The sequence below is a fragment of the Haematobia irritans genome, chromosome 1 (genome assembly GCF_050003625.1).
Source record: "Haematobia irritans isolate KBUSLIRL chromosome 1, ASM5000362v1, whole genome shotgun sequence".
Lineage (NCBI taxonomy): Eukaryota > Metazoa > Arthropoda > Insecta > Diptera > Muscidae > Haematobia > Haematobia irritans.
Window position 1 is genome coordinate 39,888,288 of NC_134397.1, and position 23,651 is coordinate 39,911,938.

Below are 23,651 nucleotides of genomic sequence, written 5' to 3' on the forward strand. Positions count from 1 at the left end.
ATGGTCCCACTGGGCAAATATTTGACAGAAACCAAAAAAGAATCCGTCGTCACAGCTAAACCAGCTAATATTTTTAGCTCACATTGGATATATAACATCAGGGTATGATTATTTTCCAAAAACGGTATCCAGATATTCGGAAAATGATTCTGGAAAAATGTTTGACACTCATTTTGGTCAAATATTTACCTAGTGCGACCATAGCCTTACTCTTAAAGTTTCTGCTCTAAATTCCCCTATTATTTCCTATATTCAAAACATGGTCTAGAGTTTCCCAAAATTATAAAATCAACTTATAGGAAATATTTACCCATTTAAACAAAGTCTTAAATTTCAAGAATTCAGAAATATCCTTCGAACATTGTCGTAATATAATTTTTTTTCAAAAAACCAATACACCCAACAAATAAAACAAAAACAACAACCACCTAAGAATATTGATAAATACACATGGTTTTCTTTTAAGAAAATAGAAAACCAGATAACAGGACGAAAAAATCCCCTAACGGCACAATACATCGCCAACCAAGTCAGTGAATGTGTTCTTATGTTTGACAGGAAAAAGAGAGGGAAACTCCTAAATTGAAGAGAAATCTTAAAAGTGTTTGCGTAGTTCCCCCCCAAGGCGAATACGATTTCCCAAAAGAAAAACATGTGCCTTCGTGGATAGATACATATATACTACCTAGGTAAGTCCTAGCGCCTTTACGGTATCACATCCCAGCAATCATATGCTGCTATTGAAATTTCAAATACACATGGCTTCATGGGTCATTGTGTGGGCATTTTGCTTCACGTTTTGGAAATTTCACAAAATTTACCTGTCCAAGGTTTTGGTCGCATTTTTGTTACCTGTATATCTTCTTTTCAAGCAAACAATTGTTAAAATACCATAAGTTTCGAAATACTTATTGGAAATTTTCATCAATAGATTCTCCTACAATCCATATGAACAACCCTTAGGATGACGTTTTATTTCTAGTGAATCAAATCTATGACCGATTTATTTTTAAGAAATCTTTGGTATTTGATATTGAATAAAACTCATTGTCATAAATTACGAATTTTATAACCTTTTTTCTGTATTCGATCTTTTAAATAGGTATTCATTTGACCGAATTACATTTGATTTTGTCCGGGTTGTCTAAGGATTAAGGCTAGAGTTATTTCTAACAGGTACTTTAATATATCAAATTGACACAAAATATCGAAAAGAAATTCAACAAGTGTAATTGAATTGAAAAGATGTTGAACAAGGAAATTTGAAATGTGTGTTTGCTGATCATTTTAGTACTTATTTATTTTATAGAAGAAAGTCATTTACAAGACCCATATATATTATCTATAAGTATCCATTAGTCGTAATACATAAACCACAAATGAATGAAATTTGGATCAATCAAGGCACAAAAAAGTAGAGTCAGTCAAATGAGCAAAACTCTATCCAGTGATGCTATGCAAAACGAGCAATACTGGTAATAGCGATGTTATATAGAAGAGTTTTTGTTGGATGTGACCTACTCCGCTGATCCTTCCTCGAATTCAAAGTTCGATTTTATCCCCATCACTCTTACCACGGTTGCCACTCGAGCCAAAAATAATCTCTCAAAATTTGAAGAAAATGTTACTAAAGAAAAACTACTGAACAAAACAATCTTATTTTGTCAAAATTTTATTTCTATGGAAAATTTTATTTCTGTAGAAAATTTTGTGAAAATTTTATTTCTATAGAAAATTTTGTCAAAATTTTATTTCTATAGAATATTTTGTCAAAATTTTATTTCTATAGAAAATTTTGTCAAATTTTTATTTCTATAGAAAATTTTGTCAAATTTTTATTTCTATAGAAAATTTTGTCAAAATTTTATTTCTATAGAAATTTTTTTCAAAATTTTATTTCTATAGAAAATTTTGTCAAAATTTTATTTCTAGAGAAAATTTTGTCAAAATTTTATTTCTATAGAAAATTTTGTCAAAATTTTATTTCTATAGAAAATTTTGTCAAAATTTTATTTCTGTTGAAAATTTTGTCAACATTTTATTTCTATAGAAAATTTTGTCAAAATTTTATTTCTATAGAAAATTTTGTCAAAATTTTATTTCTATAGAAAATTTTGCCAAAATGTTACTTCTATAGAAAATGTTGTCAAAATTTTATTTCTATAGAAAATTTTGTCATAATTTTATTTCTATAGAAAATTTTGCCAAAATTTTGTCAAAATTTTATTTCCATAGAAAATTTTGTCAAAATTTTATTTCTATAGAAAATTTTGTCAAAATTTTATTTCTATAGAAAATTTTGTCAAAATTTTATTTCTATAGAAAATTTTGTCAAAGTTTTATTTCTATAGAAAATTTTGTCAAAATTTTATTTCTATAGAAAATTTTGTCAAAATTTTATTTCTATAGCAAATTTTGCCAAAATGTTATTTCTATAGAAAATTTTGCCAAAATGTTATTTCTATAGAAAATTTTTCCAAAATGTTACTTCTATAGAAAATTTTGTCAAATTTTATTTCTATAGAAAATTTTGTCAAAATTTTATTTCTTATATTACATGTTAGCCTGATACCGAAACAGGCAATTGACGTCCAAATGCATTATATCTAATTATACAATTATTATTCGAGCTTTATGGACAGATATAGATTAAGGAACATGGTTAATAGAGCCATTGAAAAGAAAACGCCAGATACAAATCTATACACGCCTGGACTGTACATGTTTCGGTTCGGGCGAATGAACCTTTCCACAGCCTTTAGTATAGATCTGGCTGGATCTGGCTCTCCCAGCCAGATCTATACTAAAGGCTGTGGAAAGGTTCATTCGCCCGAACCGAAACATGTACAGTCCAGGCGTGTATAGATTTGTATCTGGCGTTTTCTTTTCAATGGCTCTATTAACCATGTTCCTTAATACTCTCCCAGCCAGATCTATACTAAAGGCTGTGGAAAGGTTCATTCGCCCGAACCGAAACATGTACAGTCCAGGCGTGTATAGATTTGTATCTGGCGTTTTCTTTTCAATGGCTCTATTAACCATGTTCCTTAATACTCTCCCAGCCAGATCTATACTAAAGGCTGTGGAAAGGTTCATTCGCCCGAACCGAAACATGTACAGTCCAGGCGTGTATAGATTTGTATCTGGCGTTTTCTTTTCAATGGCTCTATTAACCATGTTCCTTAATCTATATCTGTCCATAAAGCTCGAATAATAATTGTATAATTAGATAAAAATTTTATTTCTATAGAAAATTTTGTCATAATTTTATTTCTATAGAAAATTTTGCCAAAATGTTATTTCTATAGAAATTTTTGCCATGATGTTATTTCTATAGAAAATTTTGTCAAATTTTTATTTCTGTAGAAAATTTTGTCAACATTTTATTTCTGTAGAAAATTTTATCAAAATTTTATTTCTACGGAATTTTTTTAAAAATTTTATTTCTATAGATTTTTTTTTTAATTTTATTTCTATAGAAAATTGTGTCAACATTTTCTTTCTATGGAAAATTTTGTCATAATTTTCTTTCTATAGAAAATTTTGCCAAAATGTTACTTCTATAGAAAATGTTGTCAAAATTTTATTTCTATAGAAAATTTTGTCATAATTTTATTTCTATAGAATATTTTGCCAAAATATTGTCAAAATTTTATTTCCATAGAAAATTTTGTCAAAATTTTTTTGTATAGAAAATTTTGTCAAAATTTTATTTCTATAGAAAATTTTGTCAAAATTTTATTTCTATAGAAAATTTTGTCAAAATTTTATTTCTATAGAAAATTTTGTCAAAATTTTATTTCTATAGAAAATTTTGTCAAAATTTTATTTCTATAGAAAATTTTGTCAAAATTTTATTTCTATAGAAAATTTTGCCAAAAAAAAAATTTTGTCAAATTTTTATTTCTGTAGAAAATTTTGTCAACATTTTATTTCTGTAGAAAATTTTATCAAAATTTTATTTCTACGGAATTTTTTTAAAAACTTTATTTCTATAGATTTTTTTTAATTTTATTTCTATAGAAAATTGTGTCAACATTTTCTTTCTATGGAAAATTTTGTCATAATTTTCTTTCTATAGAAAATTTTGTCAAAATTTTATTTCTGTAGAAAATTTTGTCCAAATTTTATTTCTATAGAAAATTTTTGCAATTGTTACACATACACATGGTCATGGGTTCGATTCCTGCTTCGACCGAACACCAAAAAGTTTTTCAGCGGTGGATTATCCCACCTTCGGACTCGGCTATAAAAAGGAGGTTACTTGTCATTGAGCTTAACATGGAATCGGGCAGCACTCAGTGATAAGAGAGAAGTTCACCACTGTGGTATCACAATGGACTGAATAGTCTAAGTGAGCCTGATATATCGGGCTGCCACCTAACCTTACGTAACCATTACTATAGAAAATTTTTTCAAAATTTTATTTCTATTTATGAATTACCTTAAGATAGAGAGGAATATTTTGCAAAATCTACCAAAACGTAACCATTACTATAGAAATTTTTTTTCAAAATTTTATTTCTATTTATGAATTACCTTAAGATAGAGAGGAATATTTTGCAAAATCTACCAAAACATTAAAAATTCTGCCAATCTACCAACTGTGGAAACCATGAATACAGCTCTCAATGCAGGCGGTACTACTTAACGGGTAATCTCTCCTTGTCATATAAATTCACTAAAATGAAGAACTTATATTGGCTAAACTCTAGTTTAGCTATACCTCTCAGATTTTTTTCAAAACTTCATAGATGGTAGTACTCTATGAGTAGATTACAACGATAACTTTTTTCCTGGCGGTCGTAACCGGATAACCGGTTATTCGGTTCTAAAATGTAAGTTAAAAATTTAATAAAACCGGTTCTAGAAAACCGACATCTTTGAAATATACATCACTAAAAAGTTTTTGGAGAGACCTTTAAAATGATGTATGAACCGTTACACCAGCTACCGTTCCGTTCCAGCTGTACAGGTAAAAATTTGTTTTTTTTCGGAACCGGTTTTTTGCAAATAAGCTAATATCTCAAAAAAATACTCGATGTAAAGGTACTAAATAGCCGATTGTATTGTGTAGCTAACACTTCTACTTATCCGTCAAGGTCAAAGTCAAGCTGCTGTCTCTACTATAACCGGTGATATTAACTATTATATATCCATATCCGGTTTGAAAAATAAAGAGAAATAAAAAAATTTTTTAAAAATCGCGCGATTTTTTGCCTGCGGCGCTTTCATTTCCCTACGATTAGACATATTAACCGGATCCATATCCGGTGTGAAAAGAAAAATGAAAAACATGCTCAAAAAATCGCGCGATTTTTTTGAAAAAAAATTTGCCTGGGCCAAATTACAAATGTTATCAGGTTTCAAAAGTAGACGTTCACATTAATTCACATTTGATAACAAAAATAAAACAAATGACACTTTTTAAAAATGTTCAATAGTATTAATGGATCTTCACGAACAATTAATTTTTGAAGCGCATGGTTGCATTTAACGCCACAGCCGATGTTATAACGGCACTTTTCATATTTCGTGTACTTCCCCATAACCGGTTTTAAACATGATATTTTTTCATTCTACCCCGAAAACAACTTTGAAATAAAATTGAATATATTATGTTATGCAAATTTCTAATTTCACGGCTACAATTAAATTCACCAGCAAATATCTCCGGTTATAACAGAGATATTGGCTTGAATATGACTTTAGCGGATAGGTAGAAGTGTTAGCTACACAATGCAATTAGTTATTTTGCACATTTACATCGAGCGTTTTTGGATTAAAAGCCGGTTTTGTTAACAAAAACCGGTTCAAAAACACATAGTTTTTCATCTAAAACCTAAACTGATAACCGGATAAGTCGTACCTCATTTGAAAGGTCTTACCTTTAGCTTTTTAGTTATATCGATTTCAAAGTAATCGGTTCACTAAAACCGATTCTTACACTTTAGGCTCGAATAACCGGTTACGATCACCAACCGGTTACTGTTTATTTCGATGTCAATTTAATTCTCCATCGACCAAAAAAACATTTTTTACGAGGTATAGCTAAACTAGAGTTGCTCCCTTATATATATTTATGTGATTTTCTCATTTTTCAAATATTTCGCTATAAAAAAGCCACAATAAAAAAATAGGATGGCAATACCCGATTTTAAATAATTGATTAGTAAATCATTAATTACTTGATGGACATTTTAATAATATCCCTATATATTTCACGGCATCGAGGTAGTCTGGCAACCTCATTTTCGTTCACTAAAAAATTTTCTCACGTTACAAAAACAAACTGCAACAACGACAACAACAAAGCACACAACTAGCCTCCCCCACTCAATGGAAGGTGATGGCATGCACAAACAAGGAGAACATTATGCCGCATTATACGATTACTTTAAATATAATTGTGGAATTCTTATTGGGAAAAACCTATACCAAAAAATTGTTTGTTATGCATTTTATTAATTATTGTTTATCGCATTTCAATTCTAGATATTAATCACATAACTTCTACGACAAAAAGGGCGAAGTAAAGAAATTCACTTACCAATTTTACTTCCCGAAGTACCCATAATTTTTGTTATTGGTATTAATAGAAGTTTCAACTATTACACTTTCACTAGAATCTTATTAACTAATTTGACACTTATGCATATCAACTTTAATACCACTATCTTTTCAATTACAACAATAACACTTTCCAACTACAAAAGTTATGTTTAAAGTTTTTATCTTGCACATTATGATTATGATGGTCAATCGATTACAATATTAACCGATAATATCATATTTACTTTCTTATCGATTTTCAGAAGTCAAGGTTTGTTAGATATCGATTATTTTATCCAACACAAAAGGTGCAATAAACAAGGTAAACGTTTAAAGCGGACCTTACACGGTCGGATAAACACGACGACAGACCCTGCCAACATTTTTTGCAATTGAGTGCAATTATTAGGCGCTTTTTTAGATAAATTTAGATCGACGCCAATAAGAGCCCTTTCAAACTATTAGAAAAAGTGCATATTAAGATAGTTTTAAAAGAATCATTGTGGTCAAGTAAAATACGATTGTTTAGATGTTTATTAATGTGAATACAAATTTATAAATTATTCCCGGTATAACATTTATACGAAAAAGAACCACATTGAACATATTGCCTTAAAAATAGAATCATGTTGATTTATAAATTGCAATTTTGCTATATTCGGCTGAAGCTCCACCGTCTATCAGTGTTTATTCTAATTAAAAATTGTCGGCAATAAGTAAAATATCGATAAACGTTTTATCGATCACATTAACAAGACGCATAAAAGATGCAAACGACCCAATTCACTTTGAATATCCCTATCGCTACTTGAGTTGTTTTTACATTTTCCATCCTCGTGAAGCAAAATGTAAACAGTCGATAACAACGCCTCAGGGAAATTTCGGTATCAAAATTTCCCAAATATTTCTTATGGTTAGCGGAAATTTTGTTAGATGAGCGTACCGAGATTAAAGATATGAATGAGTCCGAACTTTGAGATGTTGACAGATATACGCCAATTTTATTGTAAACCGTTTCGATAACATATCATCGATTTCGTAGCATTTTTACTATTGCCAACACTATTTGGAAAAAGTACCAAACAAAGTTTGCGCTTTTTCATCCCTTTTGACACACGTTGACAAACGTCAAACAAGTCGAGAAAAACAGAAAAAAATTTAAGATATTTTAAACCACGAAAAGAAATTAAATTCGCCCGTCATACAAAATGCAAGGTCTTTAGACATAAGTAAGAGCAAAGAGCATTTGTGGCCAACCCCCAACAAATCGAAATTCACTCCTATTGCCACTGATTTATAAGCTTATTGTCAGCCAAAGCCGCGTCGAATAGTGCCGAACGTTAGTGGATTTTTAGAGTCGGTGTTATTGCTGGAAGGATTCAGGGTGGTGTGCGTCCATAAAAACTATTACAATTGATTTGTGTTAAGTTTACTTTGCAAAAATGGCGGATCCCCTAAGTTTATTGCGCCAATACAATATAAACAAAAGAGATATCATTGAACGTGATGGCCAGATAATATTTGGAGAATTCTCTTGGCCGAAAAATGTGAAAACAAATTATCTCAAATACGGGTGAGTATCGTGGAACACTAAATTCTAGCAACAATTTTTGAGATTGATTCTTATTTCGCAGATCGGGGAAAAAGGATGCTCCCCGAGAGTATTATACCCTGGAGTGTTTGTTGTATCTCTTGAAAAATGTTATGCTACAGCACTCTGTGTATGTGCGTCAATGTGCCGCTGAGGATATACCTGCTGTAAATCGTCCCGATCGTAAAGGTCTTTTAGCCTATCTCAATGGCGAAACGACCACTTGTGCCAGTATCGATAAAAGTGCGCCACTTGAAATTCCCACCCAAGTTAAAAGGCCCGCAGATGGCGATACTGCCGGTGGCGATGGTATTGCAGCAAAAAAAGCCCGCTTTGAGGATACACAAGTGCAAAAGGTTCGCGAGCAATTGGCCGCACGTTGGGATGTCAATAAGAAAGAAGCAACGGTGAACATGGACAACATCAAATCACTGTCCGAGACTATGTCAGTTGAAAAAATTGCTGCCATCAAGGCCAAACGTTTGGCCAATAAGAGAACCACAATTAAGCGGACAGACAATGAAGATGCGATGGCCACCGATTTGAGGGCTATTTTGGATTTTGATGTAGACTCCACGAAAGATATTATAAGCCGTGAGAGGCAATGGCGTACAAGAACAACTATACTACAAAGCACTGGTAAGATATTTGCAAAGAATATATTCGCCATACTGCAAGGTATCAAGGCTAGAGAGGAAGGACGTAATAGACCAATGCAACAAAATCCAATAAAGATGCCCGAACCTGCTAGAATCAATAAACCACAACCTCAATTGACACAATACAATCGTTACGATCAGGAAAGATTTAATAGACAAAAAGAGGGTAAGTCTTAGCTTTCGGTTAATTTACAATGAACTTTATAAATGAAACATTTATTTTATTTTTCAACAGAAACTGAGGGTTTCAAAATCGATACCATGGGTACCTATCATGGTATGTCTTTGAAATCTGTGACGGAAGGATCTCAAGCACAGCGGAAAGCTCAAATGACACCACAAATGGGTAAATATCCCTGGAGAAATAATGTTAAGGAATTTTACATTAATTTCTGTCTGTTTTTTTTTTAATAGGCCGTCCCAAAGAACTTTTGCCAGCTAATCAGGCTCGACAGGTGGCTCCCACGCCTCAAAAACGTACATCACGTACACCTATTATCATTATACCCTCAGCTAATACTAGTCTGATAACTATGTACAATGTTCGCGATATTTTGCAAGATTTGAAATATGTCAGCACTGATGAAAAGAAAAGAGCTGGTTGTTCCAGGGATAATGAAGTACTCTTGCAGGTGCGTATAGTTTTTAAATGAGAGAATGGAAAAGGACTATCGTGTTTTAAATGCATTGTGCTTTTTGAAATCAAAAGTTTTTTCCTCTATCACCAATGTATTTGAGATTCCTAAAATCGAGGCACAAAATTATAAGAAAGGTTTGAATTCAAATCGGTTTCAAAGACACCATGAAATCTTATTGAATATAAAAAAAACTATCAAAGTTCTACATATTATTACAATATATATTCGAGCTTATTGGACAGATACAGTGGATAACGGATATAAGAAACTCAGTAAAATACACAATTTTTGTTTTTTATATGCAATTATTATTCAAAAGAAAAAGAGGGGATGTTGTGGTGTAATTACTTTCTTATATGCATGATTTTCTTATATGAGATGTGCTTATATCCGTTACCTACTGTACCAATCCCGCTAGCCTGGCTATACATATGTATTTTATTTTCTATAGGAATAAAATGTTGACAATATTTTCTATAGGAATAAAATTTTGACAAAATTTTCTATAGGAATAAAATTTTAACAAAATTTTTCTCAAGGAAAAAATGTTAACAAATTTTCCATAGAAATAAAATGTTGACAAATTTTTCTATAGAAATAAAATTTTGACAAAATTTTCTCTAGGAGTAAGATTTTGTTAACATTTTTCTCTAGGGAAAAAATGTTAACAAAATTTTCTATTAAAAACAAATTGCGAAAAAGTTTTCTCTAGATAAAACAAATTGTGAAAAAAATTTTTCTAGAAAAAATTTTGACAAAAATTTCTATAGAAATTGTGTTGTGACAACACTTTTCTAGGAATAAAATTTTTACAAATTGTTGACAAATTGTAAACAATTGACAAATTTTCCTCTAGGAAAAGAATTTTGATAAAATTTTCTCTAGGAACAAAATGTTTTCGCACTTTTCTATAGAAACCAAAAACTGCAAAATAAGATTTTTAATTTAATAGTTTTTGGCAAAATTTTCTTAAAATTTTTGTAGATTATTTTTGGATCAAGCGGCAACCATGGAAAAGATCCATTTGATTCGAAAAACGTTTGAAAAAAAGTGTAATTTAAGGCATTTCAATTAAAAATGCTACCATCGCTATGATTATTTCTTTTTTTTTCTAATTTCGAAATTCAAATTTGATATTATTAGCAGCTTTTCAGCTGTTTAAAATGTGGATAATGTGGTATCTTGCCATTAGATTTTCACCTAATCAGCAACCAATTTGTCATTTTTTATTTTATTTATTAAAGAATATTTTTCTTCATTCTTGTTACTCTAAATTATTTGTCCCATATGATATGAAGTTTGATGTTGCCAGAATTCATGATAAAATTATTCCAAATGCTCAGAAAGCACAAGCGTTTAAAAAATATTTGAATACAAAATGTTTTCAAACATTATTCTTAAAAACAAAACAAAAACTAACTGACCCCTAATATATAAAATGAATTGTGACCAATGTTTTCAAATTCCTTTTTTTTAGCGCAAGAAGCAAAATATGACTGTCCCATACCGTGTCATTGATAATCCACAAAAATTGACAGCCCAAGATTGGCAACGTGTTGTGGCTGTATTTGTTATGGGACCCGCATGGCAGTTTAAAGGTTGGCCTTGGGATGGTAATCCAGTAGAAATTTTTTCCAAAAGTAAGTATATAGTTACAATTATGTAGGAGCTTTCTTGGACAAAGAAAATTACTATACAAATAGTTCATCGCAAAGAACTAAAAACTTAAATATTAAAGTGTCCACTAAAGACAAACATTAACTATACAGCATTAATGCAATATTCTGTTTATTGATTTTTAACTTATTGATTTTTCTATTTTTAGTTTCTGCCTTCCATTTGCGATTTTCGGAATTAAAGTTGGATGCCAATGTTGGTAAATGGTCGGTGACTTTACTGAATCTGTCTCAAAACAAACGGCATTTAGATCGTGCAGTATTAATGACGTTTTGGGAAACTCTTGACAAGTAAGTAACATACATAAAATGTAATTTATTTATTTTATATACATATTGAATCGTACAGTAATTACCATATTACTGTACATATTACTCTTAGCAAGTACCTGAGCGTTTAATAATTCTGTAATAAATCTAATTAATATAACACTAATACGGCTCCCCAGTCATAACAAAAAAGGTGTACAATATTGAAGATAAAAGGAGGCAAAGTCCCATAATTAGGTAGCTCAATGTAGTCACTAGATCAAATAAGAATAGAGAATGCATTGGTAGTCTGTGTCTTCATTGCTTAAAGTATTATGAACATAGTATAAAATTATGTAAATTACTTCAAATCACGGTTGCCACAGTTGGTAGAATTCTACCAAAAATGATAGATTTTTACTTTTTGGTAGATTGGTAGAATTCTTGATGTTTTGGTAGATTTTGTAAAATATTCCAAATTCACAAATTTTCTATAGAAATTAAATTTTGGACAAAGTTTTCTCTAGAAATCAAATTTAACAAAATTTTCTTTAGAAATAAAATTTTAGCAAAATTTTCTATAGAAATAAAATTTTGACAAAATTTGCTATAGAAATAAAATTTTGACAAAATTTTCTATAGAAATAAGATGTTGACAAAACTTTCTATAGAAATAAAATTTTGACAAAATTTTCTATAGAAGTAAAATTTTGACAAAATTTGCTATAGAAATAAAATTTTGACAAAATTTTCTATAGAAATAAAATTTTGACAAAATTTTCTATAGAAATAAAATGTTGACAAAATTTATAGAAATAAAATTTTGACAAAATTTCTATAGAAATTAAATTTCGACAAAATTTTCTTTAGAAATAAAATTTTAGCAAAATTTTCTATAGAAATAAAATTTTGACAAAATTTGCTATAGAAATAAAATTTTGACAAAATTTTCTATAGAAATGAAATTTTGACAAAATTTTCTATAGAAATAAAATTTTGACAAAATTTTCTATAGAAATAAAATTTTGACAAAATTTTCTATAGAAATAAAATTTTGACAAAATTTGCTATAGAAATAAAATTTTGACAAAATTTCCTATAGAAATAAAATTTTGACAAAATTTTCTATAGAAATAAAATGTTGACAAAATTTATAGAAATAAAATTTTGACAAAATTTCTATAGAAATTAAATTTCGACAAAATTTTCTATAGAAATAAAATTTTGACAAAATTTTCTATAGAAATAAAACTTTGACAAAATTTTCTATAGAAATAAAATTTTGACAAAATTTTCTATAGAAATGAAATTTTGACAAAATTTTCTATAGAAATAAAATTTTGACAAAATTTTCTATAGAAATAAAATTTTGACAACATTTATAGAAATAAAATTTTTACAAAATTTATAGAAATAAAATTATGACAAAATTTGCTATAGAAATAAAATTTTGACAAAATTTTCTATAGAAATAAAGTTTTGACAAAATTTTCTATAGAAATAAATATTTGACAAAATTCTCTATAGAAATAAAATTTTGACAAAATTTTCTATAAAATAAAATTTTGACAAAATTGTCTATAGAAATAAAATTTTAACAATAATTTCTGTAGACATAAAATTTTAACAAAATTTTCTATAGAAATAAAATGTTGACAACATTTTAAATTAAAAATATTGTCTAAATTTTCTATAGAAATAAAAATTTGGCAAACTTTTCTATAGAAATAAAATTTTGACAAAATTTGCTATAGAAATAAAATTTTGACAAAATTTTCTATAGAAATAAAATTTTGACAAAATTTTCTATTGAAATAAAATTTTGACTTGTAAAATTTGATTTGTAATTTTCTAAAGAAATAAAATTTATTATATTGTATTTTTCTATAAAAATAAAACGTTGAAATATTTTTCTATAGAAATAAAATTTTGAGAAAATATTCTATAGAAATAAAATGTTGACAAATTTTTTATAGAAATAAAATTTTGAGAAAGTTTTCTATTGTATTGTAATTGTAACTAAAAATGTCTTAGGGTCTGATCGACTATGTTACGTTCATGCAGAAAATAAATTAAAATTAAATAGAAATACAAATTTGACAAAATTTTCCATAGAAATAAAATAAATAAATAAAATTTTGACAAAATATTCTATAGAAATAAACATTTTACAAAACATTCTATAGGAATAAAAGTTTTACAAAGCATTCTATAGAAATAAAATTTGGAGAACATTTTCTATAGAAATAAAATTTTTGTTTTGTTATTGTGAGTAAGTTCTCCTTTTTGTAGAAAGTAACATTTTTCCCTTGATGGTGCGAACTAAAAATATTTAAAAATTTCGATACATTTATAATTCAGGGGATAGAAGTGATCATAAAATAATAAATAAACTTAAAAAATAATCACAATGACTTGGTCAACAACTGCAACATAAGAATTTTTTATTTGGTAGTTTTTTTTTTGGTAAAATTTTCTTCCTATTTTGGTAGATTATTTTTGGCTCGTGTGGCAACCGTGCTTACAACCCTATATGGAATTCCTTACCCCTAACCCGAAAAATCAGGGATGTTCTTTATTTTCTAGAGAGCAAAAGCAGCTTATTCTAGTATCTATAGATTTTTTTATGGCATTTTGCTGACGGGGACCCTACTGGTGTTAAGTAAAATAGGTAGAAACGTTGCTTTTTGGTAATCATGAAATCGTCAGCACTTATTGATAAGAGAGAAATTCACCATTGTGATATAACAATGGACCACTATGGACATATCAGATGTCCTATTTAATAATGGATGCACCACTGGTACATATAAGTTGATGTTATCTATGATATGAGGTATAAGGTTTTTGAATGTTATCCGTTGTGGTTACAAAAAACGCAGTACTCACTTCGATTGATTGTAAATTACGATATCTGCACACACATATCATATTTCACAATGGATGTGTCATCGCCAAATATTGGGAGTTATTTTTCTAAAATTTTACTCCAGAAAAATTCTTACATCCAGAAAACTGAGTTATTTTGTTCCAAATTGGTGTGAATCCATTATCCAGAAAACTGAGTTATTTTGTTCCAAATTGGTTTGAATCCATTATCGTATTTGCTTTGCTCAACCCGAGGATTTTATTTTCTAAGATTGTCGTGCAACGATGACTAAAATTGGAATAATTTTTGAAAATGTCAAATAGCAAAATTGTAAGGACTAGTTAGAGTTGCTCCAACAGTTGCTCCGAGGATTTTATTTTCTAGGATTGTCGTGCAACGATGACTAAAATTGGAATAATTTTTGAAAATGTCAAAAAGCAAAATTGTAAGGACTAGTTAGAGTTGCTTATTAACTAATTAGACTTATGTTCAAAGCAAACCACGTTTGATTCATTGTTGTTTGTAACAAGTTTAAAGCCCACACCTTTTAGTACCTTTTTAAGAATATTTATACTCATAACATCTACTTTATAATATTTTTGTGTAATATTTCTATCATTGTTTTCCCCTATTTTCAGATATATGGCAAAGTATAAACCTGACTTGAGATACTGAATTTTGGATTTTAGTTCTTTCATGTTGTTGTTATTAAGCGAATATAAAATTTTAAAATATATATACACGTGAAAGACACAAGTCTTCTAATAGTCACATTGGTTCTTATATAACACAATTCTCTAGATTAGATGTGTTTCTTAGATCAAACGAAAAGAAGAAACATTTGTAGAATAGATTGAACAGAAATTAAAAAAAAAAAAAACAAAATGTATTTACAATTCTCTCATTCTCCAAATTATATAAAAATTAAATTCCTCAATGAAATTGTGTGTTAAAAAGCGCGATATGTATAAAAAAAAACAAAAACAAACTTAATAAAAAATAAAGATTTTTATAAAAAAAACAGTAACTCATTTGGATTATTATTTGTTTTTTATTGAAAAATCTGCATAAATATACAATTACATTAACAATAAAAATGACTGACTATTATAAGTTACAGAATACGGAATTTACTTACACAAAATCTTAGAAACATTAAATTGGGACCATACTTTTGGAATCGTTTGTTTTTTTTATAAATGATCAACAAAATTTTTGAATAAACCATAACGTATTACACTGCACCAATTTGTAGTATGGGTAGAAATAATTTAAAAGCTTTTTCAATTTGCTGACGAGCCTGCAGCATTTCTGCAAATATTGTGCTAACGTGTGATTTCGCCTCATCCTGTTGCTGGTGATTGGTTAGATGACCCGCAAAACGATTTGCCACTACCTGTAGATGAATATTAAATTGTTTGCAAAGCTGAACAATGGCATCCACTTCATTTGCTGTACTATGATGATCCTTAATCAAAAGTAATTCGGCAATTTTATGTAATTTTAAAATTTCCAGAGCACATGTTTCTGCTAACGTTGTCATTGCCTTGGCAAATATAGGCTGAACTTCAGGATCCTTTGATTCTTCGCTATTGAACCATTCCAGAGACGTTGACCATAAACTGGAAAGATAGAATGAAAGAGATTATTATATGTGTGCCGATCCCAATGCTCTAGTAGGAGGGCTCTTTGAACCAGGTATATGTGTGCCGTTCTATATGCTGCGTTTTTTCTCTTGTCACTGGGTGGTTGCCGATCTGTTCTCAAATCGAACCGGATGGGATTGACTAAGAGGTAAACACCTTGGGCTTCCGAAATCATGGCTATTGTGGAAAAAATAGGACTGGTGTAGGATAATTTTAATAGATTTGAATCTGAGGAAATTCAAACATGAGATTCTCCATGTCTAGCTAGACCTACTGATGTTACATTTGGTATTTGTGGCTCGCTTTCCGAGGATGTAGATTCTTGGTATCTTGATGGACCACAAACTGAATTTTAATAGCCACATTACTACAATGATAAACAAGGCCTTTGGAGTTCTAAGTTTCATAAAGCGCTGGCGAAATATTTCTCGAGTCCTTACCTCCCTTGTTAGACCTATTCTTATACATGAAGATTGATGTTGATTAGGTTGCCGAGCTGAAGGGTTGGGCCTTTGGTGATTCTATAAGATTTTGAGTGAGGAAGTTCCCTGTAATTGGTTGATGGGTTTTTTGGCCTAGTGTACATTCATTTTCATTTCATTTTATTAAACATCAATACAAAGGAAGCCACTAAATTCTCCTTAGGCCACAGAAAATTCGTCACATCCATCTTCCTGAACGATCTGTAGTCTAAGAATATTCGAAAATTAGCTGCAGAAGCCAAAAGCCATACGATTATCATCCCTCGGATTTAACACCCATATGAAGTTTGGAGTTTGAGACACTCCAAATCGTCGATAGCAGCCACTCGAATCCTTGGCGAGACTAAGAATCCTAATCACGGATGCCATAGTTGGTAGAATTCTACCAAAAATGGTAGATTGGTAGACTTCTTGATGTTTTGGTAGAAATAGCATGTTGACAAAATTTTCTATAGAAATAAAATTTTTACAAATTTTTTTTTTGAAATAAAATTTTGACATAATTTTCTATAGGAATAAAATTTGGACAAAATTTTCTATAGAAATAAAATTTGGACAAAATTTTCTATAGAAATAAAATTTTGACAAAACTTTCTATAGAAATAAAATTTTGACAATATTTTCTATAGAAATAAAATGTTGACAAAATATTCTATAGAAATAAAATTTTGACAAAATTTTCTATAGAAATAAAATTTTGACAAAATTTTCTAAGAAATAAAATTTTGACAAAATTTTCTATAGAAATAAAATTTTGGCAAAATTTTCTATAGAAATAAAATTTTGGCAAAATTTTCTATAGAAATAAAATTTTGGCAAAATTTTCTATAGAAATAAAATTTTGGCAAAATTTTCTATAGAAATAAAATTTTGACAAAATTTTCTATAGAAATAAAATTTTGACAAAATTTTCGATAGAAATAAAATGTTGACAAAATTTTCTATAGAAATAAAATTTTGACAAAATTTTCTAAATGAAATAAAATTTTGGCAAAATTTTCTATAGAAATAAAATTTTGACAAAATTTTCTATAGATATAAAAATTTTACAAAATTTTCTATAGAAATGAAACTCTGACAAAAATTTCTCTAGAAATAAAATGTTGACAAAAATGATTCTAGAAATAAAATTTTGACAAAATTTTCTATAGAAATAAAATTTTGACAAAATTTTCTATAGAAATAAAATTTTGGCAAAATTTTCTATAGAAATAAAATTTTGGCAAAATTTTCTATAGAAATAAAATTTTGGCAAAATATTCTATAAAAATAAAATTTTGACAAAATTTTCTATAGAAATAAAATTTTGACAAAATTTTCTATAGAAATAAAATTTTGACAAAATTTTCTGTAGAAATGAAATTTTGATAAAATTTTCTATAGAATTGAAATTTTGATAAAATTTTCTATAGAAATGAAATTTTGATAAAATTTTCTATAGAAAGAAAATTTTGACAAAATTTTCTCTAGAAATAAAATTTTGACAAAATTTTCTAGAGAGAAAAAAATGACAAAATTTTGATCAAAACTTCAAAATAAATTCTTTTAAATTTGATAGATTTTTGGTAAAATTTTCTTCAAATTTTGGTAGATTGTTTTTTGGACGAGTGTTACGGTGTCGTAGTATAGGGATAGGTATTTGGAGAAATCGAAACCCCTAATCATTGTAGAAAAAGTTCAACGGTTGAAGTGATTGAAATAAAGTACGAAGATGCCCTTAATGTCATATTCAGAATGTATATCTAAAACGGAACCAGTATGATAATATCTGTCAGATGTAAACCTCATTGGTTGTTTTTAAAGTAGCCATCCCAATTCACTACCCGAGGATAGGTACCACTCCCAGCGAGGTTAGGGTGGACCTTCACTATATATACAGCAACGTCAAGCGCTATAAGAGATAACCTCTAGATTTAGTAAAATCCCAGCAAAAAAATTTTGGAAGTACTTCTAAAGGCACAACTTTAAAAGCACTTCCAGGAATGTTCTTCCAATGATGTTCTTTATTTTGACTACTCAGGAAGTTATTTTAATTCAATTTTTTATAACTCGTTTTTTTCATATTTTTAAAGGACAATTTCAACTTTTTTGTTTCAAATATGTTAAAAAACAGAGTAAGTATTAATAAAATGGTACAAATTATTTAAGTTTTGTTGAAAAAATTTCTAAATTCGTTCTAGAAAAATTACGAAATTTTGAAAATATTTGAGGTCAAGGGTTTCAAATAAGCATCAGAATGCATTAAAAATCATAAAAAATTATAAAAATTAATTATTTGTCAAAATATCAAAATTTTTTAATTCACTGAATTCGGATCACACCTAAAGAAGTGATGCATATTCAGTGCAACGGCTGTTGAAATGGTGGATATCCCTCCTATGACAAGCCCATGTTAAATTCATTGCTTCTGCGCCAATTTTTGCACCACTTACGGATCCAAAAAGAACATTTTCACTACTTTTTTGGCGACGCTTTTTGTGATGGGTTAATCAATGTGCCAGCCTAACGTTTTCTTACCTTACGACTTCCTCAAAATTAATTTGTAATTCAGCATCCTCAATAGCTTGTTTGAATTTTTCATCTAATTCATCACCATCATAATCCTCTGATTCAGGTTCATCCTCCAAATCTTCTAGATCCATTAATTCTTTCACCTCATTCAGCGTTTCCATTAGGTCCTCTAAAGCTTTTCCACTTACAGAGTCTTTAAGCGTTTGTATTTTCAAATGTGATTCTTTGGATAGTATTTCTAAGGCTTCTAAGTGAACCAAACCACAATTATTTTCGAATAAAACTTCAAATCGTAATTGGGCTTTTACTTTTTCTATATTTAATTCTCGCATAGATTGTTCCAGCTGTTCCGTTTCCTTTTTAGCTTCCTTTAGAATCTGAAAAAACACACACAAAGACACATACTAAGATTAATACTCGTCAATGCGGTTATTCAAATTTCATTCTTACCTCAGTGAGATTAACTTTTTCTTTTTCCAATCCAAGTTTCTTTATTTTCGTTTTTATCATTGGATCATTTTCTTGCAATATTGTCATTGTCTTCTTGCCAATACCCTCCAAGGTATCGAGCCCACTATTAAGAACTTTACTGCCCAATGATGTTACATTATTAACTAAACTCAAACCGAAAACGGGAGCATTTTTGGTTGGAGTCAATGAGCGTTCATCATTGTCCCTCTCTTCGTTATCCGGTTTTGAGTGTTTTTCTTGATCCTCCTGGGCCTTGCGCCTTGATTCATGCAAAGCATTTATGCGAGCCATTTCTTCTGGATCGGGGACTCCAATAACTTTGTCCAAACCGTGTGTAACAGTTGTTGTCAACTCGTTGGCTGTATTCAGGACAGAAGACATTACACCACCAAATAAACTTCCCCAACCTCCTCCAGCACCACTATTGGCACTAGTTTTAACTGGGGCTTCTTGATTTTCAATTTTAGGATTGTTATTGCACTGTCTTTCTGCTTCATATTTAAGCTTATTATTATTTTCTGGAATGGCTGTCTTCGATTGTTGAATTGTGGGAGTGGGGCTGTCAACAGTTCCACCATCTTCTGCATCACCCCAATCATCCCAACTATCATCATCTAGATCCCAATCATTTTGGTTTGTATCGCCATCATTTGTTTTCGAACTTTCAACTTTTGCTGACATGTTTTTCGCAAATTAACAAGATAATTTAGTTTGTGTTCTATTATTTACCTTTTACGTGTCTAGAATAGTCGAATAGCAATTAGTGACAAAAGTAATGTGTTGTATCGAAAACGATACGTTACTCAATATTACCCCAATAAGCACAGGGATAGGAAGTTTTCTCAACAAATCCGGGGAAAGTTTGAAATACTGGTAGAAAGTAGAGATATTGGGCACCACAAGTAAGTCAAATAGAAAACAAGTTAAAAACAGTTTTTAAATGGCTAATGGGCCCAATTTCAATTTCTATGTTAGCCTGATATCAAGGCAGGCTGGTTTTTCGTCCAAATCAATTACTTTACATATTCCCTGCCAACATTTTTTGAATTTGGGGGCGCTTCTGAGAATCCCCAGTACGTCGAAAACAATCACCCTGCCAACATTTTTTGAATTTGGGGGCGCTTCTGAGAATCCCCAGTACGTCGAAAACAATCATATACGATATCAAAAACTCGTCGGAAAAGCGCCGTCACTATTGAGAAGTTGTACCACGCCAAGTTACTACAAAAAGGTTTCGCATGAGTGCAATTATTAGGTGCCTTTATAGATCAATTTAGAACGACGCCAATAAGAGACCCTCCAAACAATCAGAAAAAGCACATTTTATGATAGTGGTAAAAGAATCATTGTGGTCGAGTAAAACACGTTTGTTTAGATATTTATTAATTTGATTAATCATTTACAAATTCTTAAAAATATAACATTTATACCACTATCACATCACATTTAACATAATTTTTTGCATTAATGATGATGTAGAGTTACAAGTAGCGAGTTACATGTTGCAGCGTCTATCAGCCAGTGTTTTTATTCGATGGAGGCAGCGTGTCTGTAAAATATTTGAAAAACAATCACTTTATTCCATTTGGAAAATCAAAAATTGTTCACCAATATACCTTTCACAATTTTAAGCGTAAAATCTATGTTTTCAGAACTTTATTTTCGTTTTTATTTAAATAAAATATAACAAGCTGGTTGCGCTTGGCGTTTCACAAAAAATAAAATGGCTTTTGTAAAAGTAGTGATGGCAAAATACATGTATGAAGTACATTTTGTACTTTATGATATGCTGCCCCCCATCACAGTACGATGGTTGTAGTGACATTTACGAGTCTGTGGTAGCGATGAAGATGAAATGGAACTTTGAAATGCTGGCAGGGCATATACGATATCAAAAACTCGTCGGAAAAGCGCCGTCACTATTGAGAAGTTGTACCACGCCAAGTTACTACAAAAAGGTTTCGCATGAGTGCAATTATTAGGTGCCTTTATAGATCAATTTAGAACGACGCCAATAAGAGACCCTCCAAACAATCAGAAAAAGCACATTTTATGATAGTGGTAAAAGAATCATTGTGGTCGAGTAAAACACGTTTGTTTAGATATTTATTAATTTGATTAATCATTTACAAATTCTTAAAAATATAACATTTATACCACTATCACATCACATTTAACATAATTTTTTGCATTAATGATGATGTAGAGTTACAAGTAGCGAGTTACATGTTGCAGCGTCTATCAGCCAGTGTTTTTATTCGATGGAGGCAGCGTGTCTGTAAAATATTTGAAAAACAATCACTTTATTCCATTTGGAAAATCAAAAATTGTTCACCAATATACCTTTCACAATTTTAAGCGTAAAATCTATGTTTTCAGAACTTTATTTTCGTTTTTATTTAAATAAAATATAACAAGCTGGTTGCGCTTGGCGTTTCACAAAAAATAAAATGGCTTTTGTAAAAGTAGTGATGGCAAAATACATGTATGAAGTACATTTTGTACTTTATGATATGCTGCCCCCCATCACAGTACGATGGTTGTAGTGACATTTACGAGTCTGTGGTAGCGATGAAGATGAAATGGAACTTTGAAATGCTGGCAGGGTTATTACAATTTTTAAATGCGAGCTAATTGTACATGAAGATTAAGGAATTGGTCAATAGCATGAAAAGAAAATGTCAGATACCCATTTTACAAGCCTGCCTATACATATGTTTCAGTGTCGGCCAATCCACATTTCCATAGTCTCTAGTAAGATCTGGCTGGGTGAGATGATTATGAAAGGCCTATTCGAACATTTTACAAAGTAAAATTGGTTCATGCTAGGTTAGGTTAGGTTGAAGAGAGGAGTCGGATTTCTCCGTCTCATGCCATATACCTAAAGTTAAATTTGGAATGTTTTCGACTCCCAAATGTTGGAACTTATGTCTTGTAAATGCCGGGCAGTGACCACGGTGTCCACTCGTGCCAAAAATAATCTACCAAAATGTGAATAAAATTTTACCAAAAATCTACCAACAAATTTATTAAATATTTTCTCAAAATTTTAATTCTATACAAAATTTTATTTCTTAGAAAATCTTGTCAAATTTAATTTCTATAGAAAATTTTGTCAAAATTCTATTTCTATAGAAAATTTTTTCTAAATTTTATTTCTATAGAAAATTTTGTCAAAATTTTATTTCTATAGAAAATTTTGTCGGAATTGTATTTCATTCGTTTCGGAATTACCACATTCCTCATCAGCATCCTCTACTTGCAGCGAAACTATCAACCGATTATCAGAATAAATTCGGGTAATTCACTCAACCCAAAGTGAACTGCACCTGAACCTTCCGAAAAAAGGTTTGATAGTCGGCTACTGCCTAAACAAATTTGCAAGCATATCTCTTTTCCTTTGCCAAACTCAAATCATCGATTTGTATATAGTTGGCTGGGTTTGTTTTTGAGCATGCTTCCTCTATCTTCATTTGTCTGTTATTGTTGGCTTCTCTTCAATCGTTATTGTTGTTTTTGATCTCAGCTTTGAGTGAATTACCCGAATTTATTCTGATAATTGGTTGATAGTTTCGCTGCAAGTAGAGGATGCTGATGAGGAATGTGGTAATTCCGAAACAGCTGTACATCCAACCATCTTGCAGTCTATAGGGCTTTGCCCAAATAAATTTGACAAGCATACTTTTCCTCTGTTGGTTAAGCTACACTTGTAGTTTAGTCAATGCATGGCTTTAAGCTGAGATCAAAAACAACAATAGGAATTGTATTTCTATAGAAAATTTAGTCAAAATTTTATTTCTAAAGAAAATTAGTCAAAATTGTATTTCTACAGAAAATTTTGTCAAAATTGTATTTCTATAGAAAATTTTGTAAAAATGTTATTTCTATAGAAAATTGTTTCTAAACTTTATTTCTATAAAAAATTTTTTCTAAATTTTATTTCTATAGAAAATTTTGTCAAAATTGTATTTCTATAGAAAATTTGGTCAAAATTGTATTTCTATAGAAAAGTGTTTCTAAATTTTAATTCTATAGAAAATTTTGTCAAAATTTTATTTCTATAGAAAATTTTGTCAAAATTGTATTTCTATAGAAAATTTGGTCAAAATTGTATTTCTATAGAAAAGTGTTTCTAAATTTTAATTCTATAGAAAATTTTGTCAAAATTTTATTTCTATAGAAAATTTTGTCAAAATTTTATTTCTATAGAAAATTTTGTCCAATTTTTATGTATATAGAAAATTTTGTCAAAATTTTATTTCTATAAAAAATTTTGTCAAAATTTTATTTCTATAGAAAATTTTGTC

At 29.6% G+C, this 23,651-nt stretch overlaps 3 protein-coding genes and 2 long non-coding RNA genes across 5 annotated transcripts in view; 1 reads left to right on the forward strand and 4 right to left on the reverse strand.

Moving 5' to 3' along the window:
- neur (E3 ubiquitin-protein ligase neur) overlaps positions 1-6,761 on the reverse strand; it is a 78,804-nt gene extending 72,043 nt beyond the window's left edge. Inside the window, exon 1 of the mRNA XM_075289923.1 lies at positions 6,551-6,761. Within this exon, the coding sequence (XP_075146038.1) occupies positions 6,551-6,575 (25 nt within the window). The 5' untranslated portion in view covers positions 6,576-6,761. The remainder of the gene's footprint in view (positions 1-6,550) is intronic.
- Positions 6,762-7,656: 895 nt separating this feature from the next.
- On the forward strand, positions 7,657-15,261 carry hyx (cell division cycle 73 hyrax). The gene is made up of 7 exons (XM_075289924.1): positions 7,657-8,125; positions 8,187-8,968; positions 9,038-9,148; positions 9,217-9,434; positions 10,918-11,080; positions 11,266-11,407; positions 14,873-15,261. Exons 1-7 carry the CDS (start codon positions 7,995-7,997, stop codon positions 14,907-14,909), a joined length of 1,584 nt encoding a protein of 527 aa, XP_075146039.1. The 5' UTR covers positions 7,657-7,994; the 3' UTR covers positions 14,910-15,261.
- Positions 15,262-15,265: 4 nt separating this feature from the next.
- Positions 15,266-20,104, reverse strand: LOC142220660 (protein FAM114A2). Its single transcript, XM_075289925.1, has 3 exons — positions 19,324-20,104; positions 18,880-19,250; positions 15,266-15,856 (listed from the first exon to the last, which is right to left on the reverse strand). The coding sequence occupies exons 1-3, from the start codon at positions 20,023-20,025 to the stop codon at positions 15,469-15,471; spliced, it is 1,461 nt and encodes a 486-aa protein (XP_075146040.1). The 5' UTR covers positions 20,026-20,104; the 3' UTR covers positions 15,266-15,468.
- A 586-nt stretch (positions 20,105-20,690) lies between these two features.
- LOC142220662 (uncharacterized) lies at positions 20,691-21,325 on the reverse strand. The gene is made up of 2 exons (XR_012717903.1): positions 20,961-21,325; positions 20,691-20,893 (listed from the first exon to the last, which is right to left on the reverse strand). It is a non-coding gene; the product is annotated as an uncharacterized LOC142220662 (long non-coding RNA).
- A 92-nt stretch (positions 21,326-21,417) lies between these two features.
- On the reverse strand, positions 21,418-23,179 carry LOC142220661 (uncharacterized). Its single transcript, XR_012717902.1, has 2 exons — positions 21,688-23,179; positions 21,418-21,620 (listed from the first exon to the last, which is right to left on the reverse strand). It is a non-coding gene; the product is annotated as an uncharacterized LOC142220661 (long non-coding RNA).
- Between the last annotated feature and the right edge of the window lie 472 nt (positions 23,180-23,651).

Coding starts and splice junctions, on each gene's coding strand:
- hyx (XM_075289924.1), top strand. CDS start 7,995: ATGGCGGATCCCCTAAGTTTATTGCGCCAATACAATATAAACAAAAGA. Junction 11,081..11,265: donor AGTAGAAATTTTTTCCAAAA/GTAAGTATATAG, acceptor TTCTATTTTTAG/TTTCTGCCTTCCATTTGCGA. Junction 11,408..14,872: donor TTTTGGGAAACTCTTGACAA/GTAAGTAACATA, acceptor CCCTATTTTCAG/ATATATGGCAAAGTATAAAC.
- LOC142220660 (XM_075289925.1), bottom strand. CDS start 20,025: ATGTCAGCAAAAGTTGAAAGTTCGAAAACAAATGATGGCGATACAAAC. Junction 19,251..19,323: donor AAAAAGTTAATCTCACTGAG/GTAAGAATGAAA, acceptor GTGTTTTTTCAG/ATTCTAAAGGAAGCTAAAAA. Junction 15,857..18,879: donor AATTTTGAGGAAGTCGTAAG/GTAAGAAAACGT, acceptor CTATCTTTCCAG/TTTATGGTCAACGTCTCTGG.